Source organism: Oncorhynchus kisutch, linkage group LG10, assembly GCF_002021735.2.
Source record: "Oncorhynchus kisutch isolate 150728-3 linkage group LG10, Okis_V2, whole genome shotgun sequence".
Lineage (NCBI taxonomy): Eukaryota > Metazoa > Chordata > Actinopteri > Salmoniformes > Salmonidae > Oncorhynchus > Oncorhynchus kisutch.
The window spans coordinates 43,822,625-43,837,027 of record NC_034183.2 but is presented as its reverse complement, the minus strand read 5'-3'; the positions used below and the strand labels follow the sequence as shown (position 1 = coordinate 43,837,027).

Sequence of the window (14,403 nt, the reverse complement as noted above, 5' to 3'; positions counted from 1 at the left end):
GTAAGTCTCAACCAACTTTGTAGACCTGATGAATCATGTATACTGTACATTCTTCTTGGCTCATGCTCTGTAAAGTTGGTTGGGTATTGTTGAATCTTCATATATTTACATGAGGATTTAATCAGAACTGAGTCTAGGGCACTTGGGGGCATTCACCTTCATATTGGTGAGCCACACCAGTGTAGATTTGACCTTGTGCTTATTGTTCTGCTGAAAGGTGATTCCCCCCCCCCCCCCCCCCCCCAGTGTCAGGTCTCAAGCAGAGGCTAAAACAATTGTCCAGAAACAGAAGGGGTTCAAACTGTAGAACGCAGTTCCTACATGTGAATATAAAAATGTATTTTATCAAACAACACTATGCTACATTTTATCTCTGGGACCCTCAGGATGACCAATCAGAGCAAGGTTACTGAAGGTAAGTACATTATTTACCTCAGAGGTAAATGTATCAAACCAGTTGCCATGATAAATGTTTTTGTTGTTGTTGTGCACTCTCCTCAAACAATAGCATGGTATTTTTTTCACTGTAATAGCTACTGTAAATTGGACAGTGCGGTTAGATTAACAAGAATGTAAGCTTTAAGCTTTCTGCACATAAGACATGTCTATGTCCTGGAAAGTTGGCTGTTTCTTACAACGTCATTCTAGTCACATTAGCGCAAGTTAGCAACAAACGTCCCGGTATAGGGACACAAATCCCTTAGAGGTTTTAATGCATATAAGGAGCAAAATTGGATCCTGCTTTTAATTCCAGGTCCAATAAAACTAATGGGCTTCATATAACCTTTATTATTGAAGACACGGGTAATGCTAATGTTCTGTTGTTATTTCAGACATGTATGCAACAACTCAAGTCATCTGGCTATTCAAACACAAAAACAGGTCTCCAACTTCCATTTAGAAACTCAAATATATTCAAATGCTACTGAGAGCAATGTTACAACCCAGTGCTGTCAATGTTAAAACAATAGCAAAAGTTACGCAACTATTAACACAGCCATCCCACTTGGCACACCTTGGTTGAACCAACGATGTTTCCATCAGGGGCTCAACTTTCACTGGGAACGCGGGAACCCCCCACATTCTGAAATTGCACCCCCCAAAAAGGCCAGTTTTATTGCTTCTTAATCAGAACAGCAGTGTTCAGCTGTGCTAACATCATTGCAAAAGGGTTTTCTAATGATCAATTAGCCTTTTAAAATGATAAACTTGGATTAGCTAACACTACGTGCTTGGGACACAGGAGTGATGGTTGCTGATAATGTGCCTCTGTACGCCTATGTAGATATTCCATAAAAAATCAGCCGTTTCCAGCTACAATAGTCATTTACAACATTAACAATGTCTACACTGTATTTCTGATCAATTTGATGTTATTTTAATGGACAAAAATGTTGCTTTTCTTTCAAAAACAAGGACATTTCTAAGTGGCCCCAAACTTTTGAACGGTAGTGGACATTCACCTCTGCCAGCTTCTGCCAGTTTTCGGCACCATAGCATATATTGTAGCATTTATGCTATCGCTAAATATACTATGGAGATGTCCAGAGTCCTTCATTTGCATAACATTCAAATATTTACATTACCACATATGCATAATGTATCATTACATTCCCAACTATAAGCTCAACATTCATGTAAATCAATACCCAAAGATGTACATAAATAGAGCGCTCAGGAGACAACAGCATACAAGGAAAGTATGTGCCATGGCTGTGGCATCACAAACCCTTATGGCTGAATCTCAAATGGCACCCTATTCCCCATACAGTGCACTACTTTTGTCCAGAGCCCTATACACTGTAGCTATGGGACATAGGGTCCCATTTGAGACCCAGGGGACCTAACACAGCAGCCAGAGAGTCACACAGAGCCTGGGGTCAGACAGAGTCACTTTGGGGGTCATGGGGATGGAGGTAGTAGTGGCACACGGGCTTCAGTTACAGTTTGCGTTTCAGAGCCCTGTTCTGGGGCCAGAATGAGGTAGAGAAGGACTAAAATGAGGTCATAATACAGATCAAGAAGTATACACCAAGTCAAATGAATGATTTCCTTGGAATACACACGGAACACCTAAATTGTTCCAATGGTTTCATTCCAGTTCCATTCATTGGTATTTCCATGTGGCTCTCTCTGAGTGAGTAGCAATACAGTACTCGTCTACTACGTCCTTTAAAGCCCAGTGTGGTAAAAAATGTGATTTTCCTGTGTTTTATATATATTTCCATACTATGAGGTTGGAGTAATACTGTGAAATTGGAAAAAATTATGATAATGCCCTTTTAGTGTAAGAGCGGTTTTAAAAGATTGGCTGAAATTTCAGCCTGTTTTGTTGGGATGGAGTTTTGGCCTGCCTGGTGTCAACACCCGGTGTTAAATTAGTCAATAGACCAATAAGAAAGAGTTCCAATCCTCTCTGCCAATAACAGCTTGTTTTCAGTTTTTCCCTCCCCACTCAGACCACTCCCAGACAGTCCTAGCAAATTCTTTCTTGAGAATTGGCTATTGGCTAAGAAGATATATATATATATATTTTTTTAAACTATTTTAATTGAAAACAATCACAGTAAGGTACTTAATTGTTATCCAAATATGATTTGATATTGAGATAAAAATGGCTTTATTAGACCTTAAAGCTGCAATATGTAACTTTTTGGGTGACCAGATTCACATGGAAATGTTAGTTATAGATCTGTCATTCTCATTGAAAGCAAGTCTAAGAAGCATTCGATTTATGTTATATTTCTATGCTTCCAATTCTTAAGTTTCGTTTTTGCGTCTTTTACTTTCGGTTTTGTATACCAGCTTCAAACAGCTGAAAATAACAACAACAAAAAATGTTTGAAAATATTTTTCACACGGGTTTAGATGATACAATGATTCTCTACACTGCTTTCTTTGTCACATAAACTGAAATTAGGCAAACTATTAGAATTTTAGCAACCAGGAAATGGCAGAGCGATTTCTGCATATTGCACGTTTAAGAATTATGACATCACTGGCTAATAATCCTTCTCCATCTTGTTCTAGGTTCCAGCCAGGATCCTCTTCCAGGATCCTGTGTGTCCTAGGCTTCTGTTCCTCACTGCCCAGGGACATATGGCCAGCTGATGGAGCTCCCAGACAGCTGCATGTCCCTGATGAGGGTCTCGATGGGCATCTTGCCCACCAGGCGCATGAAGAACAGCTGGGAGATGAGATTAGCGGGCACGGCCCTGAGAGCAGGCAGGCGGAGGAGAAGACGTCCGAAGCGCTGTGGCTGACCCGGGTACTGCATCCTCTCGTACTCCGTCAGAGCCACCTGGGCCTTCTCCTGCAAAGACTCCACATGGACGGGGTCTGTCAAACCACACGCATCTAAAGAGGACAAACCAGGACACACAGACAGACTTAAGCATGGACTTAAGGTCAATCAGAAGTGCAGAAATGGTCAGCACTATAGTGCAGAACACAGGCAGGAGCAAAAGTAATGGAAGAGAATATGACTTCTCAAACAACTTGAGATCAATGAGACATGCTGATTGAAAGGTCAGTTGTGCTTCTGCAGAGGTGTAGGTCAATATTTATCACATGGACAGAGATGTAACACTTTAAAAAGCTGTTCATATGAGAAATGTTGACCTACAGACTGAACTTTATATCAGCATGACTAATGTTGTCTAGATTTGAATACTAATAATGGGTTTTCTGGGAGTTAACGGAACACTCATTCTAAAGCTATGAGCCTGGGCCTATATCCCACTTTCTCTCATATTCTCGCTTTCTAATCTGAGCGCAAGCAAGAGTTATAATTCTTGCTAGGAATCAATTGATGAATTCCGAGCAAGGGTAGCATTCCAGAGGGACATCAGAGACTGTAACGTTCTCTGCTTCACGGAAACGTGGCTCACTGGAGAGACGCAATCCGAAGCGGTGCAGCCAGCGGGTTTCTCCACGCATCGCGCGGACAGAAACGAACATCTTTCTGGTAAGAAGAGGGGCGGGGGCGTATGCCTTATGGCCAACGTGACATGGTGTGATGAAAGAAACATACAGGAACTCAAATCCTTCTGTTCACCTGATTTAGAATTCCTCACAATCAAATGTAGACCGCATTATCTACCAAGAGAATTCTCTTCGATTATAATCACAGCCGTATATATCCCCCCCCAAGCAGACACATCGATGGCTCTGAACGAACTTTATTTAACTCTCTGCAAACTGGAAACGATTTATCCGGAGGCTGCATTCATTGTAGCTGGGGATTTTAACAAGGCTAATCTGAAAACAAGACTCCCTAAATTTTATCAGCATATCGATTGCGCAACCAGGGGTGGAAAGACCCTGGATCATTGTTACTCTAACTTCCGCGACGCATATAAGGCCCTGCCCCGCCCCCCTTTCGGAAAAGCTGACCACGACTCCATTTTGTTGATCCCTGCCTACAGACAGAAACTAAAACAAGAAGCTCCCACGCTGAGGTCTGTCCAACGCTGGTCCGACCAAGCTGACTCCACACTCCAAGACTGCTTCCATCACGTGGACTGGGAGATGTTTCGTATTGCGTCAGCCAACAACATTGACGAATACGCTGATTCGGTGTGCGAGTTCATTAGAACGTGCGTTGAAGATGTCGTTCCCATAGCAACGATTAAAACATTCCCCAACCAGAAACCGTGGATTGATGGCAGCATTCGTGTGGAACTGAAGGCGCGAACCACTGCTTTTAATCAGGGCAAGGTGTCTGGTAACATGACTGAATACAAACAGTGCAGCTATTCCCTCCGCAAGGCTATCAAACAAGCTAAGCGCCAGTACAGAGACAAAGTAGAATCTCAATTCAACGGCTCAGACACAAGAGGCATGTGGCAGGGTCTACAGTCAATCACGGACTACAGGAAGAAACCCAGCCCAGTCACAGACCAGGATGTCTTGCTCCCAGGCAGACTAAACAACTTTTTTGCCCGCTTTGAGGACAATACAGTGCCACTGACACGGCCTGCAACGAAAACATGCGGTCTCTCCTTCACTGCAGCCGAAGTGAGTAAGACATTTAAACGTGTTAACCCTCGCAAGGCTGCAGGCCCAGACGGCATCCCCAGCCGCGCCCTCAGAGCATGCGCAGACCAGCTGGCCGGTGTGTTTACGGACATATTCAACCAATCCCTATACCAGTCTGCTGTTCCCACATGCTTCAAGAGGGCCACCATTGTTCCTGTTCCCAAGAAAGCTAAGGTAACTGAGCTAAACGACTACCGCCCCGTAGCACTCACATCCGTCATCATGAAGTGCTTTGAGAGACTAGTCAAGGACCATATCACCTCCACCCTACCTGACACCCTTGACCCACTCCAATTTGCTTACCGCCCAAATAGGTCCACAGACGATGCAATCTCAACCACACTGCACACTGCCCTAACCCATCTGGACAAGAGGAATACCTATGTGAGAATGCTGTTCATCGACTACAGCTCTGCATTCAACACCATAGTACCCTCCAAGCTCGTCATCAAGCTCGAGACCCTGGGTCTCGACCCCGCCCTGTGCAACTGGGTACTGGACTTCCTGACGGGCCGCCCCCAGGTGGTGAGGGTAGGCAACAACATCTCCTCCCCGCTGATCCTCAACACTGGGGCCCCACAAGGGTGCGTTCTGAGCCCTCTCCTGTACTCCCTGTTCACCCACGACTGCGTGGCCACGCACGCCTCCAACTCAATCATCAAGTTTGCGGACGACACAACAGTGGTAGGCTTGATTACCAACAACGACGAGACGGCCTACAGGGAGGAGGTGAGGGCCCTCGGAGTGTGGTGTCAGGAAAATAACCTCACACTCAACGTCAACAAAACTAAGGAGATGATTGTGGACTTCAGGAAACAGCAGAGGGAACACCCCCCCATCCACATCGATGGAACAGTAGTGGAGAGGGTAGCAAGTTTTAAGTTCCTCGGCATACACATCACAGACAAACTGAATTGGTCCACTCACACAGACAGCATCGTGAGGAAGGCGCAGCAGCGCCTCTTCAACCTCAGGAGGCTGAAGAAATTCGGCTTGTCACCAAAAGCACTCACAAACTTCTACAGATGCACAATCGAGAGCATCCTGGCGGGCTGTATCACCGCCTGGTATGGCAACTGCACCGCCCTCAACCGTAAGGCTCTCCAGAGGGTAGTGAGGTCTGCACAACGCATCACCGGGGGCAAACTACCTGCCCTCCAGGACACCTATACCACCCGATGCTACAGGAAGGCCATAAAGATCATCAAGGACATCAACCACCCGAGCCACTGCCTGTTCACCCCGCTGTCATCCAGAAGGCGAGGTCAGTACAGGTGCATCAAAGCTGGGACCGAGAGACTGAAAAACAGCTTCTATCTCAAGGCCATCAGACTGTTAAACAGCCACCACTAACATTGAGTGGCTACTGCCAACACACTGTCAATGCCACTGACTCTACTCCAGCCACTTTAATCATGGGAATTGATGGGAAATGATGTAAATATATCACTAGCCACTTTAAACAATGCTACCTTATATAATGTTACTTACCCTACATTATTCATCTCATATGCATACGTAGATACTGTACTCTATATCATCGACTGCATCCTTATGTAATACATGTATCACTAGCCACTTTAACTATGCCACTTGGTTTACATACTCATCTCATATGTATATACTGTACTCGATATCATCTACTGTATCTTGCCTATGCTGCTCTGTAACATCACTCATTCATATATCCTTATGTACATATTCTTTATCCCCTTACACTGTGTATAAGACAGTAGCTTTTTTTGGAATTGTTAGTTAGATTACTTGTTCGTTATTACTGCATTGTCGGAACTAGAAGCACAAGCATTTCGCTACACTCGCATTAACATCTGCTAACCATGTGTATGTGACAAATAAATTTGATTTGATTTGATTTCAGCAATAGTATTCCTAGGGATTGTGTATAGTGAGGCACTGCAGTATATCAGTATTTCTAGTAAGTTGGGGGACATTTTGAAAACGGAGCCAAAAGAACCCGGCCAGAGTGACTCACTATGAACATTAAAACCAGCAGAGTAGCAGCCTGTTAGGACTAGGTGTTGTATTTCTCAGGTGTAAGGGTTTTGGTTTGGGCCAGAGAGTGACGACCGACCAGTACACTGACCTGGAGAGAAGAGGGTGATGGCCTTGAGGCAGCTGTACTCTACTGAGTCCACTTGGAGCCGGGTCAGCTTGTCCACCTGGTCCTGGAACAACCTCACCTGGTCCATGAAGGACACCACCCTCTCCGCCGACATGGGCTGTGAGTGGAAGCCGGCCGCGGCCAGCAAAGGAGCCATGTGTAGCGGCAGGGCGGACTGGGCTGCATTCAGGGTGAACAGCTCGCTCCAGCTCAGCTTCAACAGAGCCACCTGATCAGTGACAGGCAGCTCAGGGAAGAAGGGGATGTTCCTGGCCCACTCGATGGTGCTGAAGAGGAGGCGTGCCGCCAGCTCGCAGATGTTGTCGATGCCCATGACGGAGCCTCCTCCAGCACCATGCATCTGCTGCTGGCCGTACTGGGATCCGTAGCGGATGCTGGGGTAGGGCTCGGCGTGGAGCAGCTGGGAGATGAGCTCTGACATGGGCTGGCCGTTGAAGAATTCGCCCCCTACTGGCCCGGTACCTCCGCCGACCAGAGAAGTGGGACTGATGCCTGGGTGGGATGGAGGGATACGTCCACGCTGGACTGCTGGAGGGAAGAGAGAGAGGGCGGAGAGGGGAAGAGGGGGAGAGAAAGGGCTTTGTAGAGGTTGTAGAGGCTAATGCAAAACACGCTGGCAAGCTAACGTTCAGCATTGAACATAACAGGTGTTTGTTGATGGAAAAGTATGCTGACTCTAGCCCTTTAACGCCAAATGTTACATACACGTAACAGTGTATTTAAACACCTGGTAACGTGTCTGTACGCAATCAAAACATCAAATAACACCAGTCTCTTCTAGATGAAATCCTAATAGATACTTTTGACACTATCTAGTGGCCGATCATTGTAATTACCAAACCGGAAATCGTCACTCTAAATGGCACGCCTCTGCATCTTGTCAACATGGCAGTTCTGCTCCCCCGAAACGGTCTCGTAAAAGGTGAGTTTCTGAAATTCAATGCATGCAAAATGCTCATTAGATGTCCAGAGATGCTTGAGTGAACTTTCTAAGAACAATATTCAATTTCGGCAAAGTATAGAACACTCGAAAAAGTCACTTTGCATATATGTAACATTGGGCGTTAATTAAGTGCTGCAAACCACACATTTTAGCAGTGGTATATTGGCCATATATCACAATCCCCAGAGGTGCCTTATTGCTATTATAAACTGGTTACCAACATAATTAGAGCAGTAAAAATAAATGTTTTGTCATACACGTAGTATACGGTCTGATATTCCACGGCTGTCAGCCAATCAGCATTCAGGGCTCGAACGACCCAGTTCATAATGCTTTATATACAATGACATTGTTTGTACATCACGTAAAATAATGAAACCTTACATCCAGAGTCTGGATATCTTTGTTAAACATATATTTGAGTGATAACTGCCTAGAGGCCCAATTTGCATGTTCAAAAAAGTGAGCCAACTGCCCATCTCCACAGTAATATATATAATAGACACCAATTAGAGTCGGGAGTTTTGAATACTGGAGCTAGCGTTCGCATGATATGCAATGCATTTTCAAACTGGTTGAACTATGTCCATTTTCTCAAAAGGTTTGTTAGTGTGTTAATATTTGCATGGAATGAACAGTATGTGTATACTCTGGCTGGCAGTATTTCATACATGAAACGCATGGACTTTTTGCAATGCAGAAATAATGACACACTGAAGATAAGCAACTTGTGCAATATACTGTATTTGATGCTGCTTTTATTACTTGTGTTTCAGAAATAACGAGTTAGATTTCATGATGAATGTTTACATTTACTGCAAGCTGTTCACAATGCAGTAATACATATAGTTGAAAATGTGGAATTTGCACCCCTTTCTGCCCAATGTTACGTATACACTATATATCCAAAAGTATGCGGACACCCCTTCAAAGTAGTGGATTCGGCTATTTCAGCCACACTCGTTGCTGACAGGTGTATAAAATAGAGCACACGGCCATGCAATCTCCATGGACAAGCATTGTCAGTAGAATGGCCTGTACTGAAGAGCTCAGTGACTTTCAACGTGGCACCGTCATTGGATGACACCTTTCCAACAAGTCAGTTCGTCAAATTTCTGCCCTGCTAGAGCTGCCCCGGTCAACTGTAAGTGCTGTTATTGTGAAGTGGAAATGTCTAGGAGCAACAAACGGCTCAGCCGCGAAGTGGTAGGACACACAAACTCACACAACGGGATTGTTGAAGCATGTAGCGTGTAGAAATCGTCTGTCTTCTGTTGCAACACTCACTACCGGGTTCCAAACTGCCTCTGGAAGCAACGTCAGCACAAGAAAACTGTTCGTCGTGAGCTTCATGAAATGAGTTCCCATGGCCGAGCAGCCGCACACAAGCCTAAGATCACCATGCGCAATGCCAAGCGTCGGCTGAAGTGGTGTAAGCTTGCCGCCATTGGACTCTGGAGCAGTGGAAACGCGTTCTGTGGAGTGATGAATCACGCTTCACCATCTGGCAGTCCAATGGACGAATCTGGATTTTGCGGATGCCAGGAGAAAGCTACCTGCCCTAATGCATAGTACCAACTGTAAAGTTTGGTGGTGAAGGAATAATGGTCTGGGGCTGTTTTTCACGGTTTGGGTAAGGCCCCTTAGTTCCAGTGAAGGAAAATCTTAATGCTACAGCATACAATGACATTCTAGACAATTCTGTGCTTCCAACTTTGTGGCAACATTTTGTGGAAGTCCCATACAGAAATGGTTTGCTGAGATCAGTGTGGAAGAACTTGACTGGCCTGCACAGAGCCCTAACCTCAACCCCATGGAACACCTAACTTCTAATCGGCCAACATCAGTGCCCAAACTCACTAATGCTCTTGTTGCTGAATGGAAGCAAGTTTCCGCAGCAATGTTCCAACATCTAGTGGAAAGCCTTCACAGAAGAGTAGAGGCTGTTATAGCAGCAAAGGGGGGACCAACTGGTCCATGTCTTGGCAAGGCAACAATGTCACATTGTTGATAGCAGAAACTGTCAGGTACCAGTGCTTTGCTTACTCTGTCTAACAACTAGTTAGCTGGACATTGATTTCTTTCAGCCTGCGCTGCTGTGAATTATTCCACGTTTCAGACAATGTCATTCCATTTCACTGCTAGCCTGGACAGTCTGTTATTGCTATACTCAACTTGTAGTCTTGCTAAACTAGTTTAATACAGGGTCTGTCAAACTACCAAGGCTAGGCTGTGGTTAGCTGTGACTGACTTGTCATTGAAGTATTATTGACTACAAACAGTCTGGAAGTAAAGTAGACCACTACTATCCCTGGTGAACAGTGACCTGTTACCTGGCGAAGGTGATCCAAGCTTTTCCAGGTCATGAGGAAACACTGTGGCCAGGCTGCGTCAGTGCTGTCATTGGGTCAGATCACTGCATGACTATCCTTGCTGAATATAGCTCTGGGCTGTTGCCAGCTCAATGCAGAATAAATATGACACCTAGGAGTGGCTGGCTGGCTGCCTGGGTTATCCAACCTATGTACTGCCTGGGAAATGCCTCTGACACAACGGGCAGAATGATACGTACTACGTAGCAGGGGTACTTAGAGTAGGGGTCAGAGAGAGGGAAAATAAGGATAGAGTTCAACTGGATTTACAAATACTATAGCTACATGAATGAAACATGTTTAAATTCAAATTAATAATTAGGTGGGTGCTTATATTTGTCCTATACACATGTGTGAATTGGAAATGACCATGACCCCACTCACCCTCAGTGAGTTGGGCCAGGATCTGCCATTATCAACAGCAACCCTGTGCCTTGCTCAAGGGCACATTGACATATTTTTCACCTTGTTAACTCTGGGATTCGAACTTGCAACCTTTCGGTTGCTAGCCCAATGCTATAATGCTCTAACCGCTAAGCTACCTGACAAACCGATATTTGAAACTCTTTTCCTCACCCCTAAACACCTTTTAAAATCGAGCTTGCTGTAGTTTACAGCGTAAATATGTAAATAATTTGGCCAACTGACAGAATTGTGAAATGTCAGCTCTGTTTATCATGGCAGGGGCATGTTTTTGTAGAACGAACTTGTGCTGCTGTCCGTTATAGTATATGGAACATTGGATTGGCAGTATCTCTACCTCTGCTTTAGGCATTGTCTGAGTGGCAGAGATGTTGTGCAACAGATAAGATAGGATAGTTACCTTCTTTGCGCATGCCAACACTTAAGCATTTCTTCAGCCGGCAGTATTGGCACTGGTTGCGGTGATGCTGGTCTATCTGGCATTCTCGATTCGACCTGCAAACAGAACATTAGACAGAATGTATTATCCTGATCTCTCTTTCTCTCTCATGAATGAATAGTCTTAGAGTGGCTGCTCTGGCTGTGTGAAAGGAGCCATTGGCTGGAACATAAATAAATGGTTTTGTGGAGTGCAGAATACAAATGCTTCTCTGTATAGGTATGTATAGCTGTATAGGTCTGTAAAGCTTTGAAATATATCTTCCTGTCCTGTAAGATTCACAACTTATGAAACAGATTGAGAGCACTGTAACTACTATGTACACTGTGCAGTAATGGATAAACAGTTTTGATTGAATATGGCCCTTAGATAACGATAAACAAAGGCTCACATTCCTCAGAAGTGTGATATAGTAGTACTGTAAGTACTGTAGTACTGTAAGTAAGAGATTTTACTATCTGTACAGTAGGTGGGAGTGGGAAATGCACATTTGTTTGGTTCTGATACAAAATAAGTCTGTTCGCCATGTGTATATTATACACCTGAAAATCTTTTTATTTTTTAACTTGAGATAAAGCTGTAACACAACCTAACACCAAAGAGGACTCCCCAAGGGAAATATTATCTAACAAGTTACAGGGTCTGTAAGCATGCTGTACTTATACTGTATGACCACCAAGAATAGGACTTTTAGGGATCCATTACAGTAGCCTATTAACACAGTAACCTTTGACATTAAATTGTGTGTTTCTTAGACTGCCTTTTTGAAATTGTTGTTTTTCACATTAACGTATTTTCACCGACCTGCAGGAGTAGTTGAGGTTCCTTCTTATGCTCCTCTTGAAGAAACTCTTGCAGCCCTCGCAGGTGCACACCCCGTAGTGTTTCCCACTGGACTTGTCCCCACACACCACACAGTTCACCACGCATGCCTTGTCCTCGTCTCCCTCCTCCACATCACTCCCGGCCTGGGGTGAGCCCTCCTCCTCATCCCCACGCAGGTAAGCATTCTCCCCCCCCAGTCCGTTGGTCTCTCCATTAGGGTTGCCCCATCCCCTGATCACCATGGCCATATCCGAAAGACACAAAGAGGTATTGGTTTTTATTCAGCTTCCAAGCAAAACTGACAGCGTTATGAAAAGTCAAAACAACTGAAACTGCACATGTTCCAGACTCCTTCTCTTGACCTCTTTCCCCTTCTGTCTCCGTCAAATGACCCGGAGATCCCTTTCACTCCTCTATTTTTCTACCGCGGTGCTGTCCTCCGACCTCTCACTCTCTTGTTCTTCTCCTTCACTCCTCTGTTTTTCCTGTGACCCCTAGACAATGGCTCCTCCTGAAAGTTCTGACACAACAAGCAGTTCAGATTTCAGGAGGGAGAAAAGGGTGCAGCCTGCCCTTTCACAGGAAACAATAAATTACACTTATAGGCTCATGCTCTCGCTCGCTCTTTCTCCGTCTCTGTCACTTCCGCCACACTAGGAGGAGGGTCTATGAGGGGTAAAATAGGACCCCCCTTCTTCATTTGTCTCTCCTCTCCTCTCCTTACACCACGCTACTTTCTCCCTGGACAAGCAGGGAGGAGCGAAGGAGAAGACCAGAAAGAAAAGGACTGCTCTCCTTCAAACTGCCCGACTTACTTTACCCTACTTACAAACTAGTCGGACCAGTTCTGGGCTGTGTGTAGAAAGTGTTATCAATCAATCTTACAGGCAGCAGCACCGTTATAGCTTGGCAAGAAGGAGCTCGAATTGGTGTTAAGAATTTCTTATACGTATGTACCACAAGCAGATATTCAGAAAATCTTGGAAATGAAATGTTGTCATTCAACCCCATAGAAGGTTGAGTCACAAAAACATTTATAAATAGCACTTTTTTGGTTTCATTAGCTTGGCAGCACTATTCTATCCCCCCAGACAGACAGCCAATAGTCAGAGATGACAGACAAGCCAGGGAACAACCACACTGAATCTAAAGGCTCACTATTTACAACAAAGATTTTAAATAGATCATGATAAAGTCACGCACAGCTCCCTCTGGTCCTGCTAGTCTGTACAAGTTCAAAGTGCAGTGACGTCCCCTCTCTTGCTCTCTTCCGTGCTCTGTTGCTTGTTGTGAAACAGCGTCTGCTTCTTGCTCCTCTCCTGCTCCCAGGGATCTGTGGCTTCAATAGCTCAAACGACCAGAAGAAAAAAACAGAGTGGAGAAATAGAGACGTCCCCTCTCTCTATTAGCCCTGAGACAGAATGGGTGCTTAGACAGAATGGGAGCTCCCCTTAGCAAGCCTCCCCTTGTCCCTTGTCCCTCTGTTTCTGTTTCTCTCCCTCCCTTGTTTTGTCAGTGCTTGTCCATCCAGCAGTAATGGCTTCAGGCCTAAGCTTCTCTGCATTCCCGTATGCATAGTCACAGTGTCACGCCCTGGCCTTAGTTATCTTTGTTTTCTTTATTATTTTGGTTAGGCCAGGGTGTGACATGGGTGATTTATGTGTTTTGTCTTGTCTAGGGGTTTTTGTAGATTTATGGGGTTGTGTTCTTTTAGGTGTCTAGGTAAGTCTATGGTTGCCTGGATTGGTTCTCATTCAGAGGCAGGTGTTTATCATTGTCTCTGATTGGGAGCCATATTTAGGCAGCCATATTCTTTGGGTATTTTGTGGGTGATTGTTTCCTGTGTCAGTGTTTGTGCCACACGGGACTGTTTTCGGTTTTCATGTTTCTTGTTTTGTAGTTGTGTTCATGTTTCGTGTCTCTTCTTAAAGAACCATGAACTATAACCACGCTGCGTTTTGGTCCGCCTCTCCTGCCCAGGAAGAAAGCCGTGACACACAATGTACAATTGCATTTTTTAAAATTGTTTTGTCCCCTTTTTCCTCTGGCCCCGGCTTGAATAAATTAGGCAAACCAGCAGAGGAAAAACACTGTCACAGACAATAGTAATACCTAGCTGTTGCTCGGACAATAGTAATACCGAGCTCTCTCTCTCTCGCGCTCATTTAGTTAGTTCACTTCCCATTTCTTCCAAAGCTAGCAACTGTATGGTTAAAAA

At 44.7% G+C, this 14,403-nt stretch overlaps 1 protein-coding gene across 2 annotated transcripts; it reads right to left on the bottom strand.

Annotated features, from left to right (window-relative positions):
• Positions 1–748: 748 nt before the first annotated feature.
• Positions 749–13,722, bottom strand: LOC109898173 (nuclear receptor subfamily 2 group F member 6-like). 2 transcript variants are annotated; one of them, XM_020493020.2, is made up of 4 exons: positions 12,165–13,722; positions 11,322–11,416; positions 7,145–7,708; positions 749–3,357 (listed from the first exon to the last, which is right to left on the bottom strand). In XM_020493020.2, exons 1-4 carry the CDS (start codon positions 12,431–12,433, stop codon positions 3,083–3,085), a joined length of 1,203 nt encoding a protein of 400 aa, XP_020348609.1. In that variant the 5' UTR covers positions 12,434–13,722; the 3' UTR covers positions 749–3,082. The 2 variants fall into 2 exon arrangements, with proteins under 2 accessions (XP_020348609.1, XP_020348608.1); XM_020493019.2 differs by having other exon boundaries at positions 7,145–7,711; positions 12,165–13,680.
• Between the last annotated feature and the right edge of the window lie 681 nt (positions 13,723–14,403).